The sequence below is a fragment of the Thunnus thynnus genome, chromosome 12 (assembly GCF_963924715.1).
Source record: "Thunnus thynnus chromosome 12, fThuThy2.1, whole genome shotgun sequence".
Lineage (NCBI taxonomy): Eukaryota > Metazoa > Chordata > Actinopteri > Scombriformes > Scombridae > Thunnus > Thunnus thynnus.
This window is the reverse complement of record NC_089528.1, coordinates 15,562,490-15,587,057: the sequence shown is the minus strand read 5'-3', so window position 1 is coordinate 15,587,057 and position 24,568 is coordinate 15,562,490. Positions and strand designations below refer to the sequence as shown.

At 38.4% G+C, this 24,568-nt stretch overlaps 3 protein-coding genes across 3 annotated transcripts; all 3 read left to right on the top strand.

Annotated features, from left to right (window-relative positions):
- Positions 1–4,205: 4,205 nt before the first annotated feature.
- On the top strand, positions 4,206–8,293 carry mrps14 (mitochondrial ribosomal protein S14). The gene is made up of 3 exons (XM_067605811.1): positions 4,206–4,320; positions 6,834–6,998; positions 7,705–8,293. Exons 1-3 carry the CDS (start codon positions 4,252–4,254, stop codon positions 7,885–7,887), a joined length of 417 nt encoding a protein of 138 aa, XP_067461912.1. The 5' UTR covers positions 4,206–4,251; the 3' UTR covers positions 7,888–8,293.
- A 1,383-nt stretch (positions 8,294–9,676) lies between these two features.
- On the top strand, positions 9,677–13,940 carry cacybp (calcyclin binding protein). The gene is made up of 6 exons (XM_067605798.1): positions 9,677–9,836; positions 11,095–11,305; positions 11,413–11,509; positions 11,610–11,709; positions 12,199–12,293; positions 12,716–13,940. Exons 1-6 carry the CDS (start codon positions 9,819–9,821, stop codon positions 12,876–12,878), a joined length of 684 nt encoding a protein of 227 aa, XP_067461899.1. The 5' UTR covers positions 9,677–9,818; the 3' UTR covers positions 12,879–13,940.
- A 924-nt stretch (positions 13,941–14,864) lies between these two features.
- On the top strand, positions 14,865–24,143 carry plk3 (polo-like kinase 3 (Drosophila)). Its single transcript, XM_067605796.1, has 15 exons — positions 14,865–15,175; positions 16,195–16,302; positions 16,421–16,537; positions 16,857–16,986; positions 17,113–17,200; positions 17,720–17,815; positions 18,132–18,330; positions 18,457–18,583; positions 18,878–18,993; positions 20,272–20,392; positions 20,506–20,589; positions 21,093–21,255; positions 21,491–21,620; positions 21,814–21,924; positions 22,098–24,143. Exons 1-15 carry the CDS (start codon positions 14,960–14,962, stop codon positions 22,293–22,295), a joined length of 2,004 nt encoding a protein of 667 aa, XP_067461897.1. The 5' UTR covers positions 14,865–14,959; the 3' UTR covers positions 22,296–24,143.
- Positions 24,144–24,568: the final 425 nt, after the last annotated feature.

The window sequence follows — 24,568 nt, the reverse complement described above, 5'->3', positions numbered from 1 at the left end:
TATTGCATGGCTTTGTTCCCAAATCCTTCACTCAATGGTTTGCAGTTTGTGCGAGAATCTAACCTGATGTCTTGATCCTTTGTAAAGCACACACCAGTCTACACTTTACTTTACTGTACATTCAATTGCTTCTTGGATGCCAGCTGACAGGAGATGGCATAGTCTTAAGTTTCAGTCAGTTAGTAATGTGTCAAACTCTAGCTTTCAAGGATCTTTCTCACAATTGCTCTCTTGACACACAGCAATCACACAAAACAGCTCAATTTCTTTCTGATGGTTGCCATTATCACTGAATGAGGGTCTGAGGCACGGTAAACCTCATATTCGCATTCTTTACTGCACTGCTGTTCATATTGAGTAACTGGTGACAGATACCTTGATGTCGGTTCTGTGTTGCTTACACCACATGTTGTTTTCCTTGTTATTTAGTCTAATCTTGTTTACAGGCAAGTTTGCTAAACTTCAGGTGCCTCATAATGCATGTGCCATAGTCAACTCTATAAGAAGCCTGTCTGTTACATAATTAACCAAAAAGAGGCTAATTGATTACTCCAATCCAGTTGCTATAGGTCTGATGAAAGAATGTCTAAACTCTTCTTGCTAGAAAGCTGTTTTTGCCAACCAATGCAAAGCTTTATTCATGCTGGCTTCAGCTGGCAGTCTGGCATTTATCATAAATTTCACAATATGGAAACGTAGAAGGTCACCTTTCAGATTCTCCCAAGCCCTTGACATCTCAATGCTAGAAAGGTAAAAGACATTATATAAGGAATGATTTTGCCTTCATGGTGATCTTGGAACAGCCAGCTCAGAGGTTTAAACTATAAGCCAATACCAGCTGAGGGCCAAAAAGCAGTTTCATTATGATAAACTGCTGCTGTCAAATGAAAATGCTGCATTCTCCAAATCTCAAAAACCTCAACAGAACTGATTTTTCTGGTTGACAACCATGTAATTCTACAATTACAGAGAACTGAGGAGATAAGTTGCCTACTAACCAAGAAAATAAAACTCAGTTGAATATTTTGACCTCAAGTAAATAAAAAGATGAAAAATCATTTCATGCAACAACAAAGATACTTCAGTATTATATTTATAGTGCTTGTGGTTTTGCTCTATAAGATAAGAAGACGTGCTGCATATTCAATCACAACTTTACAAATACTGCTATCTGTAAGCTACATTGATACACTCTGTCTACATTATTTATCACTGAATTCAATGCCCAGAGAGGCCTGCACAGGTTTTCCAGCCAGCTTCATAATCTCTGGCTCTTTATAGAGGAAACGCTGTCTGCAGTTTGTCATGTGTTAATATTTATCCAAGTACTTATCCCCTCATGGCACCAAAATAATGGGGATTGTTTTTAAAAAAAAAAAACTTAATTGGAATCTGCAGCTATTGTTAAATAGTTTTTTCTATAAAAAGCTTTTTAGGACAGTGTGCTCCTGAACCATATGTTGAAGGAAGACCACAGTGCAGTGTTTTATATGCAGTATGAACTTTCTTAAAACACAAGAGGTTTAAATTGTGAGGAGTGTCGAGGGAGAAAAGATGCATCTGGGTTTCAGTAGATTTAAGAACAGGACATGTGTCAGACATAAGGTTTAGATTCACTATGAAGAGAGTCTGAGCTCCTTTAATAGGTGGGGAGAGAGAGAGAGAGCATGAGCTTGTACTCATGGATATACACTGCCACCCCTTGGTTTTTAAGTCATGCTACAGGGTTTAAAAATGTAAATGCTAAGCTTGGATTGACTTCTCCTAAAAAGAGTCAAAGCTGCAAGAGGATATGGCAAAGCTCATGTTGAACTAGCATTTAAGTATGCCATCCTTATTGTTACCAAATCTAATTTTGCAATCAAACCAATCAAATGATTCACTACCCAAAAATGCAAAATAATTGCAACACTTACAGCACTGTTAGCTAAAGAAAAATCAGCTACTTTCAAAAATAGTTTTCTAGTTGGTGTACCCATGTTTATATTCATATCATATAAGTCACCTTAAGCATTGCAGTGGCCGAATTCATTTAAATGATGTAATAAAATGTAGCATTAACTCAATCAGTATCTGGCTGTATCAATGTGGCACTTAGTGTAAACTTGAATTGGATATTGTTTATAAAGGGGTGCACATCTGGATCTCAGATGTTTATAATTATCTAATGTGACAAAATCAGAGAAGCAGTAAATTACTTTACACCAGAATATTATTGAGAGAATTACAATGCTTGCTTTTTTTATTGAGACAGTGTGAGAGATTTTATTCCATGTGAACAAAATAAATAAAGTCCAAATTAAGCATCTGTCAAAACAAAAATAATAGTAATGAAATCCTGTAAAAATAGTATAATAATATTGTGTAATAATATTAAAAATATGTTTCAATATTATTAAAACATAATTTATCTCTCTCTCTCACTCACACCCCGTACACACACACACACACACACACACACACACACACACACACACACACACACACACACACGCACACACACACACATCTCCTGTCCCCCAGCTATATATGGATATATCTGTATAGCAATATATAGGCTGCGGCTTTCTTTCACTTTATTTCTCACATCTCAACACACACCTGGCACAATACACAAACACAAACACAGACACAGACACAGACACACACACACATTGACCTAGGTCACTTTTGGGGACATTACATAGACTTACATTAATTTCCTGGAGACTTACCCTAACCATAACCTTATCCACTGACCCAAAAATCAGCTTTTTAACCACTTGAGGACACAGCTGTTATCCCCAAGCCATCCCCAATTAACTGGTCTTTAGTCTGAAATTTGTCCCCAAAAATAGCCTATGACAGACACACACACATGCACGCACAAACACACACACACACACACACACACACACACACACACACACACACACACACAGATACACATCTCCTGTTCCCCAGCTGTATAGCAGTATATAGGCTGGGCTTTCTCGTGCTTTATTTATCACATCTCACCGCACACCTGGCACAGCATGCACATTTTTAACGTGTAAGAAAATATAAACAAGTTATTTTGGGAATTATTTTGTTTATCAGATCATATCATGGTTTTATTTGCATGTTCTGTTCATCATAAGCAATAAAATAGATAAATTGTGACTATTTTAGACTAAAAATGATTTGTACATTGTGAGTTAAATGTGGTCTAAGGTACATAAAATACCAAAGTAAGTATATATATATTATGGTTATTGAATAATAAGTCATTTAGCAGGTAAAATATTTTACTGGATGATAATTGGCCCGTGAACACTAAAGGTGTAAACTCTTTTATAACACATTAGGAGGGTTAAAGACCCCTCCATACATGTATTAAGACAAAATACTCTGCTTGGAATAATAATAATCTGATATGTTTTTTCTGAAAAAAAAGTTAAAATCTTTAAAATGGCATCTATTCCTTCTGAATGATGAGTGTGAAAACCACCTTCTAGTGTCAAAATACATCATTCTGCACAGTGAAGCTCAAACATCCAACTGTAGGAGCAAAATGGAGGGGAACTTTAAAGATGGGGAGTGTGTGTTTTACATTACCTTCATGTATCATAATAATAATAATAGGCTAATAACTTTATTTGTATTGCACATTTCATACAAGGTGCTCAAAGTGCTTTACTGCAAATGACAAAGACAAAATACCAGGACAAAGTAAAATCAAAGATCAATAAAAACAGATAAGAAGAAAGAAACAAAAACAGGCAAACAAATGAAACAAACAAAAACAATAAAAGGCCGATAAAATTGGGATATGTGGGTAAAAAATTAAAAGGTCAAAGGTCAAGGTAAGGAAGGGAGTTGATAAAATGTGAGGTTGTAGCCAAATGTGTTTTTAGCTGGGGGTTTTTTATTTGTTTTTTAAATTAGCTATGTCTGCTCTGATATTGAATGAATGATAGTGAATTTCTTGTGGGCCCGATTTCCAATCTCTAAGAAACCAGCAGCAGATGACCTATAAGGGCATGTGGGACAGTGGCCTAACATGTCAAGCTGTCTGTGGTGTAGGCTGGTCCTAACCCATTAAGAGCTTTAAAAAGAAGCAAAAGCACTTTATGATACTAAAAGAAACTTGGACTACCTTGTCTTATTAGGAGCCTGGCAGCTGAATTCTGGTATCATGTATCATTTCAACCTCCTGGTCGACAGGCGGCGGTATTTTCAGGGTTTTATCTTCCTCTTTCTGTAGTTTTTGCACAACAAATCAAATCCATTATGGCTGCCCACAGGATAGCATGTTTAGGGTTAAATGCCCTTTATTCCACTGTCTATGCCCCTAAGCAGGTAACTTGCTTATTATAACATTTGATTTTGTGGTTTTGAATGTTTTATTTCGTTTGAATAGCGTACAAGTGAGAGAGAGCAAAGAAACGGCAACGCTGACAATATCACTGTCTGACGTGTAATGTGAAGCTAATGCTAACTAGCTTCTGACAGAGGTCTTTTATATTCAGTGAAGCTAAGCTAGTGTTTCGTTTGTAACTAATAGTAACGGAGCTTTCTAGTTGACTCGGGGTAAAATTGAAATATGTTTTTACTGTTTTTTAGCGGTGGTAGATGACAAGACTATGAGTTATAATCGTTTTTAGAAGATAACGTCATTTTTTGTACGTCACATCAGTCTCAGTTATGTTAACAAGAGACTCAATGCAAAGACGTTTGATTGCACACAAAGCTGAGGTGGAATATATAAATGAGGCAAGTACATTATGTGGTTTATTTTGTGAAAATAAGAATATTTTGATTGGTGTTCGCTGACATCAAGGTCGTTAAAAAGCAAGTGCTTAATTAAAGTACAAGCATTATTTCCCCTCATTAAAACTGCATCTCAAACATCTGTAGAGGATTTAAGTAAGTTTATGCTACGAGCTAGAATGACGTGAATTTGAACAATACCATTATCCTTTGTTACAAAGATAAGTATTGCCATCTACTGGCATGTATATAGATGAAGTGTATATAACTTGCTGCATGTGATCTGTACATGAATTACCATTCTTCCCTTTACTACAAAAATGCATAAAGTAATGGCAGTAGAATCACGTTTATCTGTCTATTAAAAAGTTTCCTCCTATAATTTCCCTCAATCAACTGCAGACAAATTACTCATTTTTCATTCTTTTTCAATCCATACTTTTGTCCCCAATCATTATAGGTTATATTTGCTTGTAGGGCTGCAATTAACAATTATTGTCATTATCAATAAATCTTGCCATTATTTGCTTGATTAAGCAATTAGTTGTCTGGTCTATAAAATGTCAGAAAATACTGAAACATGATCATTTTTTCCCAAAGCCCAAGATGATGTCCTCTGATGTCTTGTTTTGTCCCAACTAACAGTCCACAACCCAAACATATTCAGATTGCTGTCATAGAGGACTAAAGAAACCAGAAAATATTCACATTTGAGAAGCAGAAATTAGGGAATCTGGACTTTTTTTTTTCTTTAAAAAATGACTTCAAACAATTAATCGATTATCAAAGTAGTTGGCGATTAATTTAATAGTTGACAAATAATCAATTAATCAACTATTCGTTGCAGCTCTATTTGCTTGGTAGATGGCTATATGAGGCTACAATGGGGATGGGTGACAAGGTGATGTTAAGTGACTCTAGTCATGTGCAGTGAGCTTGCTCCACAGAGTGCACAGACTCTGGACTCATCTATGGCACATAACAGCGATGATGAGATTGAACCAAAATCAGTCTCATCCTTGTGATAACAAGCAAAGATTAGGGCTGGGCAATATGACCAAAATCTCATATCCTGATATAGGTAATTTCATATCCCGATAATGATACCTATCCCGATATTGCACATTTTAAGTCAATGAATAAATAGTTTGTCCATCCCCTCCGTCTCCCCCCGCCAGCATAAAGCCGCCCCCATGTGTGCTTTACATAGCATGCAGGATGGAGATCAGACTGATCAGAGGTGTAAACTCTGCCACGAGGGAGGACAAAGACGTTACTAGGACGAGGGGAGGACATTTCTCTTCATTTGATAACAGTTAGAGTTTTCTGTCGGCTACCGGACTTTAAAAAGGACGAGAGAAAAAGAAAAAGAGAGCTGAGAGCACCAGCGAGAGAAAGAGAGCAGCTGTGGTCAAGTGAGCAGAGACTCTCTCTCACACACTGAGCTGAAATCAAAGAGTGCACATAAATTTGGTAAATAACACAGATAAAGACAGTCTGTACTGCATTTTGCTATCATTTATGGTCACCGTCTTGCTGCTTCTCTGCTCTGTCTCAGTGCAGGCGGGGCTGAGCCTTCAGTGTGTGTGCAGCGCAGCAGAGTAGAGACAGACAGCGGTACAGAGTTGACCACAACTAAACTCGTTATGTTACTGTAAGTGCAATAAAAGCTTCGCGAGTAAAAAGCCAAGAAGAGTAATTTATCAATGTAATCTGCACAAAAGATGGACACACTCGAAATGAAGAAAGATATTGCCGTAAGGAGTATGATTTGCATAACGATATGCACGATAGAGCATAATATGAAATAACATTTTTCTCTCGTCACACGAGAGGCTATATATCATCATATCACACAGCCCTAGCAAAGATATAGGCATATCTTTCCTGAAAGTTTGCAGGGATGTATCCACATCATCCCTATGTAAATCTACACGTGTCAGTGACAAGTATTTACACTCTACAATCTGCTAAGAGCCTTTAGGAATAGCCTCAGATCTTGGAATAAATTCAGTTCGAGCCATTCCCTCTGTGTGTGCTACACAGATGCAGGATATTAGCTGTCAATCAGTCAGTAACAACTGCTGGAATGTTGTGTGCAGGCCCTGAGGAGCTGCTGGGGGGCTGTGGAGCAGGTGAGGGGTTACTATGTTGACTGGAGGATGCTGAGAGATGTCAAGAGAAGACAGATGGCCTTCGATTATGCTGATGAGAGGCTACGAATCAATGCACTGAGGAAGAACACCATCCTACCCAAAGAGCTTCAGGTATAATAGCGATATTTCTACTATGTCTACTTGTTTGATATGAGTGACTTTTCCAGCTCTGTACGGCACAAGACACTGAATCTTTAATATACTGTGATCATGTATTACAGGCTTCTTCATCAACACACCCTGTGCTGTGTCGTAAATCACTCTGTATTTACTATATAGTGAACTAAATACTGTGCAACATTTTATTGGAGTGTCCAAATTCTGGGTGGAATATCCCTTTGGCATGAAAAAGTAGTGTCCATGGCATGTACCTGACTTTCTGCTAAAAGTCCCACATTGCAGTTCAACTTATGTGTCAGTACCATGGAGTGAACAGTTGAGTGTTTATAGAGAGTAGTGAATGAGGGAGTCATTTTAGACACAGCCTGTGTTTTTGTGCTTCATTATGTTACAAACTACATCTGTGCTTTGATACAACACTGGACGCCAACAACATGTGGAAGGGCATCTGTCTGAAACATCTGTGCATTAATAACTCATAAATAGAAGTGCTGTCCTATTGATTTGTACTGAAATTCTTCTCATCTGTTCTCATCTGCATGAAAGGAAGCAGTATGCCGAGTCTGAGTGTATTATTTTCATGTTTCAAGTACAGCAGTTGGTGATGATTGATGAAAAACCAACATTCAGAGTTATTGAAAATAATTTAAAATACAAATAAGCACTGATTTCCTAAACAGTTTTATAATATTTGCAGGAGGTGGCGGATAAAGAGATTGCAGCGTTACCCAGAGACAGCTGTCCTGTGAGGATACGCAACAGGTGTGTGATGACTTCCCGACCTAGAGGAGTGAAACGGAGGTGGCGACTTAGCCGGATTGTCTTCCGTCACCTAGCTGACCACAACCAGATGTCTGGTATTCTGAGGGCAAGGTGGTGACTTGGGCTCCAGTGGATGCTACAAGATCGGATAGTGACAAATGGTTTCAGTGGCCGTGATCAGAACATCAGCGTACACGGACTTTCAGGAGTTATTACAGGAGCTGATTATGAAAAAACATATACATCACTGTCCACAAAAGGCTCGGAGGCTTTGATGTTTAAAATGAACCAAGATTTTTTTGCAGCATATTTTCAGTATTTTGTGTATGCTGAAGAGAATCTGTCATTTCTCTACATGATGTTTGTTCAGGGCAGTATGTTGCTTTTATTTCCCTATGGCTGAATAAACATGAAATATGACAGCACATGTAATATTTAAAGAGAAAATGATAATGTGGCTTCTCAGAAAACTACATGTCCCTGCAACTTAACAAAAATGGATTAATAAATACTGTTGTACATTACTAACCTCTTTTTATAAGTCTTTTTATTGTAGAATGTGTGCAAAGTTGATACAGAGACTAGCAATGTAATATACTGTAGTATTTTGTGTTTATTATTTTTGGAATGTTTTGTTTGTATAAAACATTAAAATATACAGTTACTACGTACAGTTACCACTTCATAAAAGTGATGACTAACCTGGGAATTCACCTGAAATAAAACCTTTATCCTAGTGAGGATGCAGCATAGACAAGAATGTTCAATTTGAAGGACTTTCTTCCCAAAAATATAGACAATAACTTTAAAATAAGTATTTTAACCAAGTGGAGGCTTATTGGTTCTAAATTTGGTAAAAAGAAACTGAAAAATTCTATTATTTAATGACTGAGAGACCCAAAACCAAGTTGAGTTGTGTCCCAACATGCCTAGAAAAATGGTCAATATTTTGATTAAATTGAACCACTGACCTTAATGTTAATAAAACATATTTTAACAATACATACATTAATGAAATTTGATCAGATTGTACTCCTTTTAAAATGATCCCAAAATCATAACTGTGTCAATCATCCATTGAGCCAAAAATGAATCAGAATTATCAGTTTTTTTCAGAACTACGCAAAGGAAACGGGTGGGACAAATTTATTTACTGTGTATTAAAGGATAGGTTCACAATCTTTCAAGTCTGTCTTAAAACAACAGTCAGGTGTCCATATGAGCACTGAAAGAGGTTTTCCCTGCTGTAATCATTCCTTCTGTTCATACTGGCTGTTTAAAAGATCCCCTTCAAATGCGCTTTCAATGCAAGTCATGGGGGCCAAAATCCACAATCATTTTGTGCAAACATGTATTTCAAAATGGTCTGAAGCTTATATAAGGCTTCATCAGTCTGAGTTAGTCATATTAAGTGGATATCTGCCACATTTACAGTCTTTTTAGCCTCAAATTCCCTCCTTGTGTTTCCTTGGACAGTGTTACCCTGTTGAGCTGCGGTGGAATTACAGTAACAAAAAGAGAGACTTTGGCACTAAAAAGACTGTAATGTTGAAAGATATCTAATTGATTTGACTAATTTGGACGGCTGAAGCTTCATATTAGTTTAAGATAAACATTGAAATACATTTTTGCACAGGAGGACTGAGGATTTTGGTCCCTATCACTTACATTGTAAGTGCATTATGAATGGATCTTCCAATGTCCAGTATGAACGGGAGGAATGATTATGGCAAGAAAAACATATTACATTGTTCATTTGGGCACGTGGCTGTTATTTTTTGAGACTTGAAACATTTTGAACCCGTCCTTTAATTTTAAAATATCATGACTTGCTACTTCAGTCCAATAGGTGGCGGTAACGTGTTTACAGGCTGTCGCCAACCGCCAATAATTGCAAGGACGAAGAAGAAGACTGAAAACATAGAAGAAGAAGAAGAAAGAGGAGGAGATTATGCAAAAAAGTGAAAGTACTGTATAGTGCATAGCAGCGAAGAGCGGACAAACAAACTGCAGAGAATAGCCAATATAACTGACTAAGACGAGGCTAAAATGGATCTTACCGAGCAGGTAGATAGCATGTTTTTAGCCACTTAACCGCAGGCCGACAGAGCTAAACTAGGGGTTGTATGGTTGTAGCTGAGGTAACTGAAAGTAATGCTTCATTAGCTAGCTAGTTAGATAACGACCACCGCAAACTGGCAAAATGATGTCAGCTATTTTTTTTATCTTTAGCTTCGAGTGGTTGGTAAACCTTTATGTGAATATGTATCACTTGTTTTCCAAAGATGATAAAACTACCCAGTTATGTCGGCGGGATGTTAACATAGCCGGCTAACGCAAATGCTAATTTGCCTCAGAGACATGTAAAGGAAAGTGTCTCTGGTGTTAGCCTGCTGTAGGCTACTTATTCAGCTGTATGTCTTCTGTATGCGTTATCTTTCAATACATTGAATGTGACTACACTGGAAACTGGGGTCAAATTCTTTGTGTGTTCAAACATATTTGGCCAATAAAGCTGATACTGATTCTGATGACATCCAGTTTAGTTACATGCACGTGTAACGTTAATAATCAGGGTCATCCATCCTGTTCATGTATTTGAATAATGATCTTACATTGATAAGAAAGCAGCAAAGGAAGACGTAAACGAATGTGATGAGGCTAGACTATCGCTAAATATCACTGTAAATATTACTGTCAGGTACTATTTATCTAGTAAATAGTAATAGTAATACCAGGCAGACACTTGGTGTTATGCTAGATAATAAACAATTGAATGTACTATTTTACATGGTGTTTACATAGCAGGGTGATCTGCATTACAAAAGACAATGGACAGAAAAGATGAGACGAAAATACTGAGTCAGAGAAAGTAATATTTGACTTTTAGGACCGGAGATACCGGTTGCTGTCATTATGGATAAATGTGTGATCTGTTGTTTTTCACAAATTGATCATTGTACTGTCAAAAACGATGAGAAATTTTAAACTGGCGCCTTACACTTGATGCTTGACCAGAAATACCCTTATGATTACATTTATGTGAACTTAAGAAATGTAATCAAGTCTATGCAATCTTTGCCAAGCAAATCTTAGTTTTTGTTTGTTTACTGTTATATATTATGTATGTGATTGATTATTAAAATGAATTTTTTGTCAATCAACTAATCGAGAATCAATTTCAGCCGTAAACTTTAGACTGAAGTGAAATGAGCAGTTTGGGATGTGACACAGCATCTAATTTAGATCCTATGTTAAACTGTGTATAAGATGTCTAAGTCGGGGATGTGCATTTTTCAGTGATTTAATGCTTTCCCAAACACAGATCAACCAATTGGAGGCAGACTTGCAGGAGCTGGGGTCCCTCTTGGAGAAGGCAGAGAGGAAGAGAGTGCAGGAGCTGCTAAAGCAGGAGCAGAAAAAGGTGGAGAAAGAGATTGCAGTCAAACGACAACAGAAGGAGCAACAGGCCAGGAGACAGGCAGACCCAGCTGCAGCCTCAAAGGCAACATACACAGTCAAGATCACAAACTATGGTATAGTGTCATTAAGTAATATTTTCAGTCTGTTTTCAGTTAGATTGTGAATTAGAAATGAAAATAAGTATTTCAAAGCTGTTAACACCTTTTCATCTCCTACACAGCGTGGGACCAGTCAGACAAATTTGTCAAAATTTACCTTACATTGAAAGATGTGCACAAAATTCCATCAGAAAATGTGGACGTCAACTTTACAGAAAAGTAAGTTGATTTTCAACTTGGTACAAGCATAGTACATTGCTTATTATTTGTCAGATGCCATTAACCATATAATTGCATCTGCTTGTTCTCTCTGTTGCAGGTCATTTTCTGTGCTTGTGAAGGATCTAGATGGGAAAAATCATCAGATGACAGTTCTCAATCTGTTATATCCAATCGATGAGAAGGACAGCTATAAAAAGGTGAATAAAGCCTATTCATCAGTTAAAGCAATAGATTGTATCTTATGAGCAGCAATAGATGTTTTTGAGTCATCTGCTGGTGGCTTGTAGATAAACTGAGGCAGTGAGTTCAACAGCTTAACATTCAAAAATGAGAAAGAGCAAATGGGCCTAACTTATAACATTTAAGCTGTTACAATGACTAAAAAGTGTTATATCTCACAACATAATGTCATAAGTGAATTTCTGAGGCTTGAATGTTATGTTACACCTTTTAACATCTTTGAGCTGTTTTGTTTGTTTTATCAAGTTCTCATAGCTAAGGTTCTGTTCAATAATTGCTAAATGTTTCCATCAGATCCAGCAGCAACAAAGAAACATGAGCATGTAACAGTCCTTTTGCATGCAGCCAACTGTTGAATGCAGGGTTAGGTCTGGCAACTTCTGGGAAAAATATGACTCTTGCTGGCTTTTCAAAAGGCCTCTAACCATATTTCTTCCCCTCAACAGATAAAAACAGACATGGTGATGATCATGTGCAAGAAGCAGGCAACAAAGAAGTGGGAGTGCCTAACGAAGGTGGACAAGCAGTCGAAAGAGAAAGAGTAAGTTCATAGAAATAAGGAATATTTGTACATTTTATTTGAAGCAATTTGCGCAAAGCAGGGATTTTAAGTGAATTAAGGCCACTGCATGCTTCACATAAGTTAGTTTGTACAAGGTATATGATTTGTACCTCTACTGATACTTCAACTAATGCTAATGTGTCATCAGTAACTATATTGGCTATTATAACCATAATTTTCTAACTATTTCAAGCCCTGCCAGTAGTTTTATCTGACAGTACCCTGGAGCATGCAGAAGCCTGTTCCATGAAGTGCGGTACCATGTCTGCGTGCCAGGTGTCACTGTAGATTATGCGCTGTATATAATGCAACCTGGGTGCATGCACACAAAATGAAAACCCCAGCTATTCTGCTGAACACATAGAAACTCTTTATCCTACTTTCCTGTTGCCTCCCAACAGTAAACCCGCTGTCGATGAGAATGCCGACCCCAGTGAGGGCCTGATGAGCATGTTGAAGAAGATCTACTCAGAGGGCGATGACGAGATGAAGAGAACCATCAACAAAGCCTGGTCGGAGTCCCAAGAAAAGAAAGTCAGAGGAGGAGATATGATGGATTTCTGAACTGCAATCACACCTTTTTCCGCTGCAGGACCAAGAGAGAGCTGCCAGGGCAACTCTCAGCTGAAATGACTTTAAGATTGAATGTTATGGCTTGAAACTTATGTCCAATATTTAAATCATATTTCCGCAAATCTAGAAATTGGATATGCATCTCATAAATAAGGAGCTGGGAACAATGTCAAAGACCTGGATGGTCTCATTTCGGCTTTGTTTAGAAAAGCAGGCTCTGTTAATTGTGGGACCTCAGTGCATAAAACTGACAAATTGCTTTAGGAAAGGTCATAAACAGAAATAATCGTCCTGTCCACCAGGTGGCAACCTTACACAGCAAGAAATTAAACCTTTTCATCACTGCTTTGGGTTTTGTAAAGCCAGATTAAAAGGGTAAAAAGAAAGTAATCAGGTCATCACTACTTCACTACTTCATGGTTTGGATTGTACCAGGTTCATTAAAAAAATGTGAGACATGTTCTGTAAAGTCAATTCTTGTTAATGGTGTTCCTGTGCAGAATTCAATGCAGCTAAACTGAATTGATTTTTCAAATGTTGTACAAAAAGTGTAGATTTGCCAAAGTCATGCTCATATTCCTTAAATTAAGACAACCAGGGGGCTCTTCTTAACTTTTTCTAAGTTTTCACGTTAGCCTTTATTTTTTGTCATTCCATAAACTGATCAAACGACAGCACTACTCATGCATCTATCTAGTGTAATAGTTTACATCACTGCATGGGTCTGTGTTTGAAATGTAATGCATTGACTCATACCTGTTGCATAGTGTGATGCTCTAAAACACATTCTTTGTAATTCCTTAATGTGACTTGTTGCATTTTGATGATGTTGGACATTTTTCTGCTCTAACTCTCTACTTATGGTAGCGCTGTTAAAATGGGGATTTTCCTTCCAACATTTGTGAATAATGTAAAGATTTATGTTCTACTTAAATAGTTTGGGTTTTTTGTTTTTGTTTTTTTTAATTTTGGCGTTTGTCATCAGTTTACATCTATTGTTTCCCGCCCTCAGGTTGTTCATGCAGTTCTCTCAAATACAGCTCTTGAACTTGAGTCTTTGCCTTTTTTTTTTTTTGCTGTTTTTTGAGATCAGACAAGATTTGATTCAGTTTTATAAGCAACAATTAATAAATGTCACATTATGCATGTGTCACAATGTCTTGAAGAGTTTGGATATGTCTTAATTAAATAGTCCTGACTAAGAACACTGCACTCAATCATCTGCCCACATCAACATTTACATAAACATTAAAATAAATGTTAAAATGAGCAGTGGTCCAGATACTACCAGAACAAAAATGATACTGTAGATTATTGTTTGTGATGTAGCACAGTTTTTAATGATTAATGTCCTGTCTTTGCCTATATTGACACAACACAATGTAAACCTACGTTTAAAGAGTTAAAATAAATTATACAAAGCCCTGCAGACGAACTTCAGATTTTGTCCAGCAGGTGGCAGCTGGGATCAGCAGTTCACAGAGGTTTTCTCGGGAGATTACACATGCTCAAGGGAAATAAAACACAAGTTTCAGTTTTATTATTATAGAAATGCTAGATTTGAAGAGACTTATGAAGGTTTTGATGGAGTAACAAATCTGTGTCTAAAACTAATATGATTTCTAATATTTTTTTCATCAGAATTATCACAGGGATTAGTTACAGACAATTACTAGACAAATGAAGATTTAAATTCGATTAAAAACAATAGGAGATTTTGCTGTAGTGTGGAGATGACACATCTGGAGCTGCTGGCCGGGTAACAGCAGCACTGAGACATGAGCTACATCAACGTGAGTTTAGACTGATTCTTTTTTCATGAGGTGTTTCATTCATATTTTTCTTAAATTCCAGATACATTTTTTGATTGAAACTTTATCTGAGCAAATCGTCTGGCCTCTCTCCCTTGTGCTCCGCCTCTCCCCGCCTCCTGCTCCGTGACGTCGCTGCTCGTATATAGTCAGAGCAGTGCCCAGACACGCCAGATGGATACATCGTTACGCACAAGACCAACTACTGAAAAGAATAAGAGAGAAGGACATACAGACTGATAATTTATACCACCGCGTTAAATGGATACCGGTTGTTTCACCGCGGCGCAGCGTATTTCGTGCCACACCATGAATGCGGATTTATTTAAGCCTATTCCGGAGCGTGGACCCCAACAGTCCTCTGCCCCGGTGAAAACGAGCAGGAATAAACCCGAACAAACCAAACCCGAGCTGGCCCAGGTGGTGACAGACTCCAAGACTGGAAGATCCTACAGTAAAGGGAAGCTTTTGGGAAAGGTACAATGATTTTTTTTGATTATACATGTGTTTGTCTCGCTCAGACACCGGAATCTTGAGTATTTTTTAAGGCATTTTATCAGAGGCGACAGATGGATCTAGAATCTCTTTCAACGAGTCGCTGTTTTAGTTATAGATGCGGAATCTACTGATGATTAAAATTCACCAGCAGCTGTTTTTCCAGGTGTGTTACTAATGCGGGAATAGGGAATGACCTCGTGGTGGATGTGACCAATTTCCCCCTGCTGTGCGCGTCATGGCTGAATCAATCAGGCGCAAGGTGTGCCCAGCTCTCGTTATCACACATGATTGGCAACACCTGATAAAATCTTAATTATAATTATTATTTAGTGTTATTGTAACAATCTTTCAGACGACTGTTAAACCAAAAATACATCTGCCTGACATACCCGTGATTCCACTCCCTGACAATTACGACACTATAATGATTTGTGACACAGTAAGTGCGCTGTATGAATGGAGCGACTGTATCAACATGTTGCTCGTCATCAATACGCTGCGTCGGGCACCCAGCCAAGTCTTTTCTCTGCTGCCTGCCGCAGAGCTGGAAACGTCTCCGTCAATTTCACGGTTAATGAATGCAGCAGCTCTGTCCGCCTCATCCCTCATGCCCTCAAAGCGTACATAGTCTTGATTGCATCTGAAGCTACCAGTGGGCAAAGAAAAATGCATGAATAAACAGCAGTAAACATGGTATTTTCGGTTAGAGCATCTAAGGCAACAAAGGATGCTGATCAACTGATTGGACTATCTTGATTATGAAATGATGATTTAACCCCGTTTTTTAAATGAAGTTAAATGCTGGATTGTTTATTCCTTCCCCTGTTTTATAGCCACACCAGGCTTTCAGAATTGGCTCAATCATTGTTGAATCAATTGTCTGCTGTTTTAGCTACTGATCCTCAAATCAAAAACCTGCCATTTTGGCACATTTATAGTCATTGCAGGTTTTCTACCTGCTGCTCTGTCAACTGATCATGTTGTTTGTCCCTCCCAAGGGTGGCTTTGCTCGATGCTATGAGATGACAGACCTCTCCAACAACAAAATGTATGCTGTGAAGGTGATTCCACAAAGCAGGGTGTCCAAACCGCACCAGAGGGACAAGGTACACGATCTTGTATATATCAGTGTGTCTTGCAGAGAGGCAGTTGCATAACCTGAACACATTATTTGGATTATGTTAAGATTGAAATACGCTTACAAAAGAATTATCATTTTAACAGATTACAAATGAGATTGAGCTCCACAAGACCCTGTCACACAAGCATGTGGTGAAGTTCTCTCATCATTTTGAGGACCAAGAAAACATCTACATATTCCTTGAGCTCTGCAGTCGGAAGGTGAGACTTCAGAAATCTCTAGAACAGTTTGCATTGTGTATGTAGTTTGTTTGCATCTATGCAGCTTGTCTTGTAATGCTCTACAGTGGTGATGCAATAGACTGTACAGACTATATTCGGTTCCTTTTTTCTTCTTTTTTTTTTACCATATGTAATGCATCCATTCTGAACAGCTATATCACTACTGATGTAAATTCCCAGGCACCCACCTGCATGACAAATTATAACACCATCTAATCTGTGTGTGTGTGTATGGCGTGTGTACCGTCCCTATGACGAATGCAGGGTTGACAGTTCACTCATTGCTCTGTCTCTGCAGTCCCTCGCACACATTTGGAAGGCGAGACACACACTCACAGAACCAGAGGTGCGATATTACCTCAGACAGATCATATCCGGCCTCAAGTACCTCCACAGCAGAGGAATCCTACACAGAGATCTCAAACTAGGTACGTGAGCATGTGACTGCAACGTGGCATACGAACACAAAAGCATCCCAGGAATCCGCTGTGACTTTGGACAGGCACATGTTATCTGTGGAATGCTGACTGGACAAATGTTTTTGTCTCTTTCAGGCAACTTCTTTGTCAATGAGAACATGGAGCTGCGGCTGGGAGACTTTGGCCTCGCTGCCAAACTGGAGACAGTTGAACAGAGGAAAAAGTTAGCATTTTTTACTACTTTTTTTTTTTTTTTCCCTCTATAGGTATACATCTAATAAAGGTAGCCACAAACTCAGACTGAAAAAATAGCTATTTGATGATGATAAATTGGAACAAAATCCTTATTTTATTTTTGCCTCTCCAGGAGTGGCTCCTGTACATAAATATAATATCCAGAAACCTGAATATCACACTGTTGGCTACTTTCTAGGCTTGCATAAGGCACATTAACCTTTATAACCATTACGTCAGGTACACTAGAACATCTTCCTCCCACTGCTTCCCCCCAAGAAAGAACCTAACTAAACCAGTTTCCTGGTAGCAGTTGCAAGTACCGCTTAGAGCAGTTTCAATTCCTGTTTGACACCTTCCTGTGGAATACCAGAGCATTGAGTACAGTGTGAAAAAAAAATATGTATCACTGCCACCACTTCATAGTCTGTATGGGTTACTACTGAACAGAAATGAAACAATTTCAATCGTTTTGAGATTAAATTTATCCTCTACTCGTCTTCCTCAGAACAATCTGTGGGACTCCCAACTACTTGGCTCCTGAGGTGCTCAACAGACAGGGCCACGGCACAGAGTCTGACGTTTGGTCCCTCGGATGCGTCATGTAAGTGTTGTGCTAATTTTAACCTGGAGTAACTTGCTTTGTGCAGTCATGTGAGAAATAACAGTTGTGTATGTTGGAGGTTGAGGTTTTGGTTTTATCTTAGAGGGTAGTAGGTTACATCTGGTGTTTTTTATGTAAGTGAAGAAGAATATTTAGTAAATGATTTTTCATGTGGCAAGCAAGGACATGAATGACTATCCTTAGTCAACAGCAAAATGAGGATGTTTTACTTAAGCAATGAGATTGTGTTTTGGTCTAAATCATCAGGTTTTGTTGCTTGAGTAAACAATGGGTTGCCTTGGTTTCATCCGTCCAGGTACACGCTGATGTGCGGCAACCCTCCCTTTGAGACGCTTGACCTAAAGGAGACCTACAAGTGTATAAAGGAAGTTCGGTACCACCTGCCCTCCACGCTTTCCCCTACTGCACAGAAACTCATCTCAGGCATCCTACAGAAAAACCCCAGCGACAGACTGACCCTAGACCAGATCCTCAACCATGAATTCTTCACCAAAGTATGCAAAACGGATGCTTTTTTTTTCCCCTTCTAATGGGATTTTATTTATTGATCTGTTTTGCCGTTATCTAGATATTGAAATGCTAATGCATTCTTCTCTGCATTCTTCCTCTTCCTTCTCTAGGGTTTCACTCCTGATAAACTTCCCCCCAGCAGCTGTGTGATGGTGCCCGAGCTCCACCCCCCCAGCCCTGCCAAGAAATTCTTCACTAAAATGGCCAAGAGTCTCTTTGGCAAGAAGAAAGCAAAAGGTAAGCAGCAGCAGTCAGTGACTGATACACTAGAAGGACCAGGTCGTCTCTTTTGTATGTGTCATCGGATTAGTTACACATTCATGTCATTCCAAATGTAATTATGCAACACCTTGCTGATCTAGTTTTGTCTCATGAGAATTGACTTTTTTTTTTTTTTTTTTTTAAAAAGTTTAAACTGTAGAACACTTAAACTTCAGTTTCCCTTTAACCTTTCCAGGAAGTAGGTGTTTAAAGGTTTCTGTTGCTGAACATGATTGTTGTGACTACAATACAAAAATCTTGCCGTTGCAGTGGAGAAGATTCCATGCGAGGAGAAAGACGACAAAGACATTTCCAAGCTGGTGTCAGGCATCGTTAAATGTTCCATCAACCGGCAGATCAGCTACAAAACAGTCGGACCCAATGAGGTACTTTTTTTTTCTCCTCTACTTTCCAATGTTGGCCTCTTTTTAACTGCAAACAAGAATGGGGTAAATCCAGCTATTTAATAATGTAATCAAATACCACAACTGTTCTCAATTAATCTTAAATCTGCAAGGATAACAATGGAGGTACATGGTTTCATGACACTCGTCATGACAAACTTCAGATTCAGGGATGCAAAGCACCTTCACAGCATTTCATTTATACAATAAAACTATCTTATAAATACCAGCTTTGAATATTGGGCAGCCATATTATTTGAACAGTGCATTGTGGTTTTAACAGAGAAAGGAATTGTTTTCCTTCTTAAAAAGGTTTCAGAAGTTTGTTCTTTGGCTATAAGCTTTGAAATTGCACTGAAAGATGCTGTATTGTCCCAGCAGTCCTTCAGCTTGTCAGATTGAGATAATAAATGTAGCACAGTCTGTTTGTTGTAGCTGTTAATAATTAAACTGAAGCAGATTTAGACATTTAGGACAGTTTTTGTGGTATGAAAGTGAGGTTATTATTATTTTTTTTAATACTACAGGCTATCTCGGTATTCATTTTGAAAATATTATTTACAACTGAAGCTGAGACTAAATGCCAGAATAGTAGGAAGCTCAGATGACCAATCCCTATTCAGACTGATATAGTTGCTATTTATAGAGCCCAATAGGAACTACATTGTTTGCTTTTTGGAGTGTTAAGTTCTTTATTGGCTTGATAATGACCTTGATTTTTTTTTTTTTTTTTTTTTTTTTTTTAAAGGTTGTTGTCAAGGAGAATATGCTGTACTCATTTTGTTTTTCTTTCTACGCCACCACAAAGTAGTAGTCAAAAGTACTTTACTTTTTTGTAGATACAGTATGTTTACATAAAGACAAGACATACTAAAAGGACTGCTGTGTCAGGCTAAATATGAACACTTCAAGGTGAAAAAGGTTTTGTGATAACATGACATTAGAAACTTGCATCAGGCTAGCAAGCACACAGAAGGAAACTGTGGTACTAAAAGTAGTTTCATACCAGTGCAGTTGCAGTGAAATGCACCTGATTAGAACGTTCAAAACCAATGAAGCAAAAACACTAAGCTGTAGCAGAATTTAGAAATAAAGTATCTGCTTGGTGAGTGTTTAGTCCCACAACACTTAACAATTGAGCAAGAAGTTATTTTTAGTTCTGTAGTTACCTTTTTTTGGCAAGCTGTTTTGTGCATGTGAAACCACTTATGTTCTTTCTGTTGACATTGACATTCTAAAATAATTATTGCTGCTCCTCAGGTGCAATCTCCCACCGGCCAGCTGGTCAGCTCTGTGCCTCTAGAACAGACTCCCGCTGAGGAGGAATCCAGGAAGTCCATCTCCCGCTCCTTCAAGGGCACCATGGCCAGCAGCACTGAGCGTAGGTTTACAATACTTCCCCTGAATAGATATCTTTTTCTCATATTTGTCTTTTTTAAAACTTCATTTGTCTTTCATGATCAGTGTTTCACTTGCTTTGTGTTTTCTCTCCAGCATGTGAGGATGTCCTAACCCCAGCAGCTGTGGCTGAATCGGCCATGAAAATTCTCAACGGCTGTTTAGCCACCATGCCTGCAGGTAGGAGAGCCCAGAGTAAACTGAGATATTAGACTGTAAGAGCACTTTTGCTCTAAAGCTTAACAATAATATTTTGTCAAGTCACATCTGATGTATGTAACATCAAATGCTGAGCAGCATCTTTAAGTCATTGCATCTGAGATTGGGTTACAGAGTACCAAAACAGCACAGCAGATAAATGCTGCTTCCCCTAACATGAGCTATCACTTTCTTTTGTTGCATTGAATTGGAAATGATAAAGAATCATTCAAGTTTAATCAGCCAGATCTTTTGCTTGTCTCAGCCATTTCTTAAAATCCTCTTGAATTCTGCTGACTCATGTAGCCTGAAGGACCTCAAACTTATAGCTTCCTTAACATTTGTAGTAAAATGCTGACTTGGACTTTCTAGAAGTGTAAACATTACTTTTTATTTCCTACTGTAGTCTCTCTTTGATATTATTTTTCTGCTGGGAAATTTGTTTTACAGTTCCTAACATTTATTTATTTTTTTTCTCTTTCCAGCCACTAGAAACCCACCCTGCTTGTCCAGGCCACAGTCCTTCTTGTGGGTGACTAAATGGGTCGACTACTCAAACAAATATGGTTTTGGCTACCAGCTCTCAAACCAAAGCATCGGTGTTCTCTTCAACGAGGGAACACATCTCAGTCTCTGTGACCAACGCAAGTAAGTACCATGTTAAAGCCTCAGTGTTTAAGGGGTCGTGTGAACACTTACTCAGTGTGCATAGGGTTAGGTTAGGGTCACATATTTTTATAAAGCCAACATGGTGGTCCCTAATCAAACATTTATTTTTTGATCATGATGCCATTATTATTAAGGGCATCTTCAAATTTTTAACTTTGTCCTCAATCAAAATTCAAAATGTTTCTAATTTATATTTGGTTTTCTCTCCAAACAGAACTGTCCACTACTGCTTGACCAACAACAAACACTTCACTTTCCCTGCCAACTCTCTACCTGAGCAGCTTCGCAGCCAGAAACAAATTGTAGAGCTCATGGCCAACTACATGGAACAGAACCTTATGGAGGTATGAGGTGTATTTTATTGTTTTTAGCTGGCAGGGTGCAGCCATTAGTTTGGTTAATCAAATACTAAATGATGATCATATGCATTTAACTTTAAAATAAGTGGGGTTTTTTAACTAATTTTTGTAGGTTTTCAAAGTTGTCTAAGAGCTGACATCATGTGATCTAAACTTAAACATTTTCTGTCTTCCTCAGGGTGGAGATCTGCACTGTGAGGAACAGGTCTCAAGTTCTCCTCCTCTGCTGCTCCAGTGGGTGAAGACTGACCACGCACTTGTCATGCTCTTCAACAATGGCACTCTACAGGTTCGAACAAGCTGATAATTTCTGTTCTATAGATTTTATGCAGAATGTATTTCAATTTGATACAATACAAGTCTCTAAAGTTACTTCAGATTTCATCACTTTTTGGTAACGGTTGTTTTGAATTATGGCCCTCCTTTTCTTAAATCCCATCCATTATTTTTAAACCCCTCCAGGTTAACTTCTACACAGACCACACCAAGATCATCCTGTGCAAGTCATCTGATGACTCCTACCTGCTCACCTACATCAGCCGGGACCGCGTCTCCTACACTTACCTCCTCAGCATGCTAAATGAGATGGGCTGCACCTCTGAACTACGACACAGACTCCGATATGTGGTCCAGCTGCTCCAACACCATGCTGATGCCTGAAAGCACAGCTCAGTGCCTCCCAGGCTGCCTGAGTGGCAGCTGCCTTAGAGGCAACCTGACTGGTTACCACCTTCTTCTTAGGCAGCCTGACTGTTTGATATAATTTCTCAAGGCAGTGCTGAGAGGGGCTGACGCCTCTTCAGTTGACGATGGAAGGCTGCTCAAGTCTTCTGAGCAATATTCTTGTCTGGACTGGTGCTTAGGCAGCTGATTATCAAATTGAGTGACCTTGATAAACATCAAGCAGTCAGGAAGTTGCCCGATGCAGCATCTGCCTCAAGGGTTTGTGCCTGTCCAGCATATGCCTCAAAGGTACCTGGAAGGTATTGATACCTAAAATAAGAGACACCTACCTGGCCTGAAATGATGGATCCCTCACAGGCAGATGCCTACATGAACACCCAAACTCCTATTACCTTCCCTCACTCACTCAAAATCACTGCTTCTTGGCTGGATCTTTTCAAAGCCACCAACCATCCCTGCAGCTTTCAGCTTCCCCTGACAGCCGATAACCCAGGCATGGTTTCTCAAAGGTATCTAAACACTAAAATTGGTCCTATCTGCTTGCAACAGAACAAGGATAATCTTGCAGCTGGAATGCTTTTTTTAGATTTGTTTTCCAAAAAAAAAAAGTATTTTAGCTGCAAGGTCATTTGTCGTTGACTTGCACTGGAACAGTGATCTTACAGCAGAGATGCTTTGGGAAGAACTGTGGTTTGATTAGATAGAGCGACCCTCCTACCCTCGGTTGGTTTCTGGCCTCTATGGACTATGGTGCACACATTCATTTTCTTTCTCCTTTTTTTTTTTTTTTTTTTTTTTCTTTTTAAAAAAAAAAAAAAAAAAAAAAAGAATATGAGCCAGCTTTAGGATCACACTACGGTCTTGACCTCACATGCACAAAAAACATTCCTGGCCTTATTTGATAATAGTGATGCTGAAGTTTAGAGATTCACTGCTTCTGCTCCAACATCACTTTTGTCTTTTTTGTTAGTTTATTAGAAACAAATTTCACTGATGTGGTACACAGCATACTAAAGGGGCTATGGGAGCAACACAATTTTGCACTTTTTTTTTTTTCTTTTTTCTAATTTCATCTGAAAAGCAAAACCTTTTACTACCACATATGTTTTATTTGTTTTTAACTACCAAATACCAAAAGGCGTTTTCTTCGTTGGTTTTTAAAATGATTCTGTTTTAAACTCACATACAGTAGGTGTGTGTGCCACACGTGCTGGTCAACAAAACTGTTGGTCAGAAAATGGGGGGGCGGAGGGGGGATAAAAGTGCCTTTTTGAGGGATGTCTGTATAGTGCAATAACAACCCTTTGTGAATGTCAAGCTGGATACAAACAAGATTCGAGATGGGTTTTACTGGTTGGATTTACTTTTGTACTTTGAGCCAAGTTTAAAAGCAAGTCCAATAGCACTACACTCTCACTACCTGGTATAAGCTTTTAGAAACAACTGGTATCATAAATGTGTATATCCCAGTAATATCTACTATGGAAAAAAAAAAAACATTGTACTCTGTTGTACTGTACTGTAATCCTTATCGGTTTACATCGCTTTCTCGACCAAGAGTTGTATCCTAAAAACTGTGACCTGGAATGCAAGTATTATGTGTTTTCAAAAACCCAACATTGTGAAAGCCATCTGCCAATTCAGAAGAGTCCTTATTTTTTGGCACATAATGTCCTGTTTATTTATTTTTTATTTATACATGTTTTTTTATTTATTGTGCAAATGTTACGGTCTTGACACAAGGAAATGTTCAATTCCGATCACCTTTTCTATGTAACGTATTGGGGGAAAATGGGACAAAAATAAAGTTTATTGAAAACTTCATTTGCTCTTGTCACACATTTAAATAAGCTAAGACTGTTTTATAAAGAACTTAATTTGAAGAGAGGGGAGACAGGTGACAAGGAGGGGTGTTTTTGTGTTTTGTGCCAGTGCATGCTAGTATCACTGAGTGTTGCCCATAGCAGGAATCAAACTCATAACATTGGAATCTAAAAGGGGCACTTAAGTGGTAACATCTTTAACCACTGGACTATTTGGATATACTGCTACCCAAAGACAAAGGATTACCTTTTTTTTTTTTTTTTTTTTATTTATTTTTTAACATGTGTATCTCCCTTCATCATGGCTTCATTATAATAGTAAAGAGCACTGGAGTCGCATTGAATGATGGTACATGATAAACCTATAAAGCAAGTTTGTTCATAAGCACAATTTTATGATGAGCACTGCCCTGAGACAGTATCGGA

Coding starts and splice junctions, on each gene's coding strand:
- mrps14 (XM_067605811.1), top strand. CDS start 4,252: ATGGCTGCCCACAGGATAGCATGTTTAGGGTTAAATGCCCTTTATTCC. Junction 4,321..6,833: donor CTGTCTATGCCCCTAAGCAG/GTAACTTGCTTA, acceptor TGTTGTGTGCAG/GCCCTGAGGAGCTGCTGGGG. Junction 6,999..7,704: donor TCCTACCCAAAGAGCTTCAG/GTATAATAGCGA, acceptor TAATATTTGCAG/GAGGTGGCGGATAAAGAGAT.
- cacybp (XM_067605798.1), top strand. Junction 11,306..11,412: donor AGTCAAGATCACAAACTATG/GTATAGTGTCAT, acceptor TCTCCTACACAG/CGTGGGACCAGTCAGACAAA. Junction 11,710..12,198: donor AGAAGGACAGCTATAAAAAG/GTGAATAAAGCC, acceptor TCCCCTCAACAG/ATAAAAACAGACATGGTGAT.
- plk3 (XM_067605796.1), top strand. CDS start 14,960: ATGGATACCGGTTGTTTCACCGCGGCGCAGCGTATTTCGTGCCACACC. Junction 17,201..17,719: donor ACAGTTGAACAGAGGAAAAA/GTTAGCATTTTT, acceptor CGTCTTCCTCAG/AACAATCTGTGGGACTCCCA. Junction 18,331..18,456: donor ACCATGAATTCTTCACCAAA/GTATGCAAAACG, acceptor TTCCTTCTCTAG/GGTTTCACTCCTGATAAACT.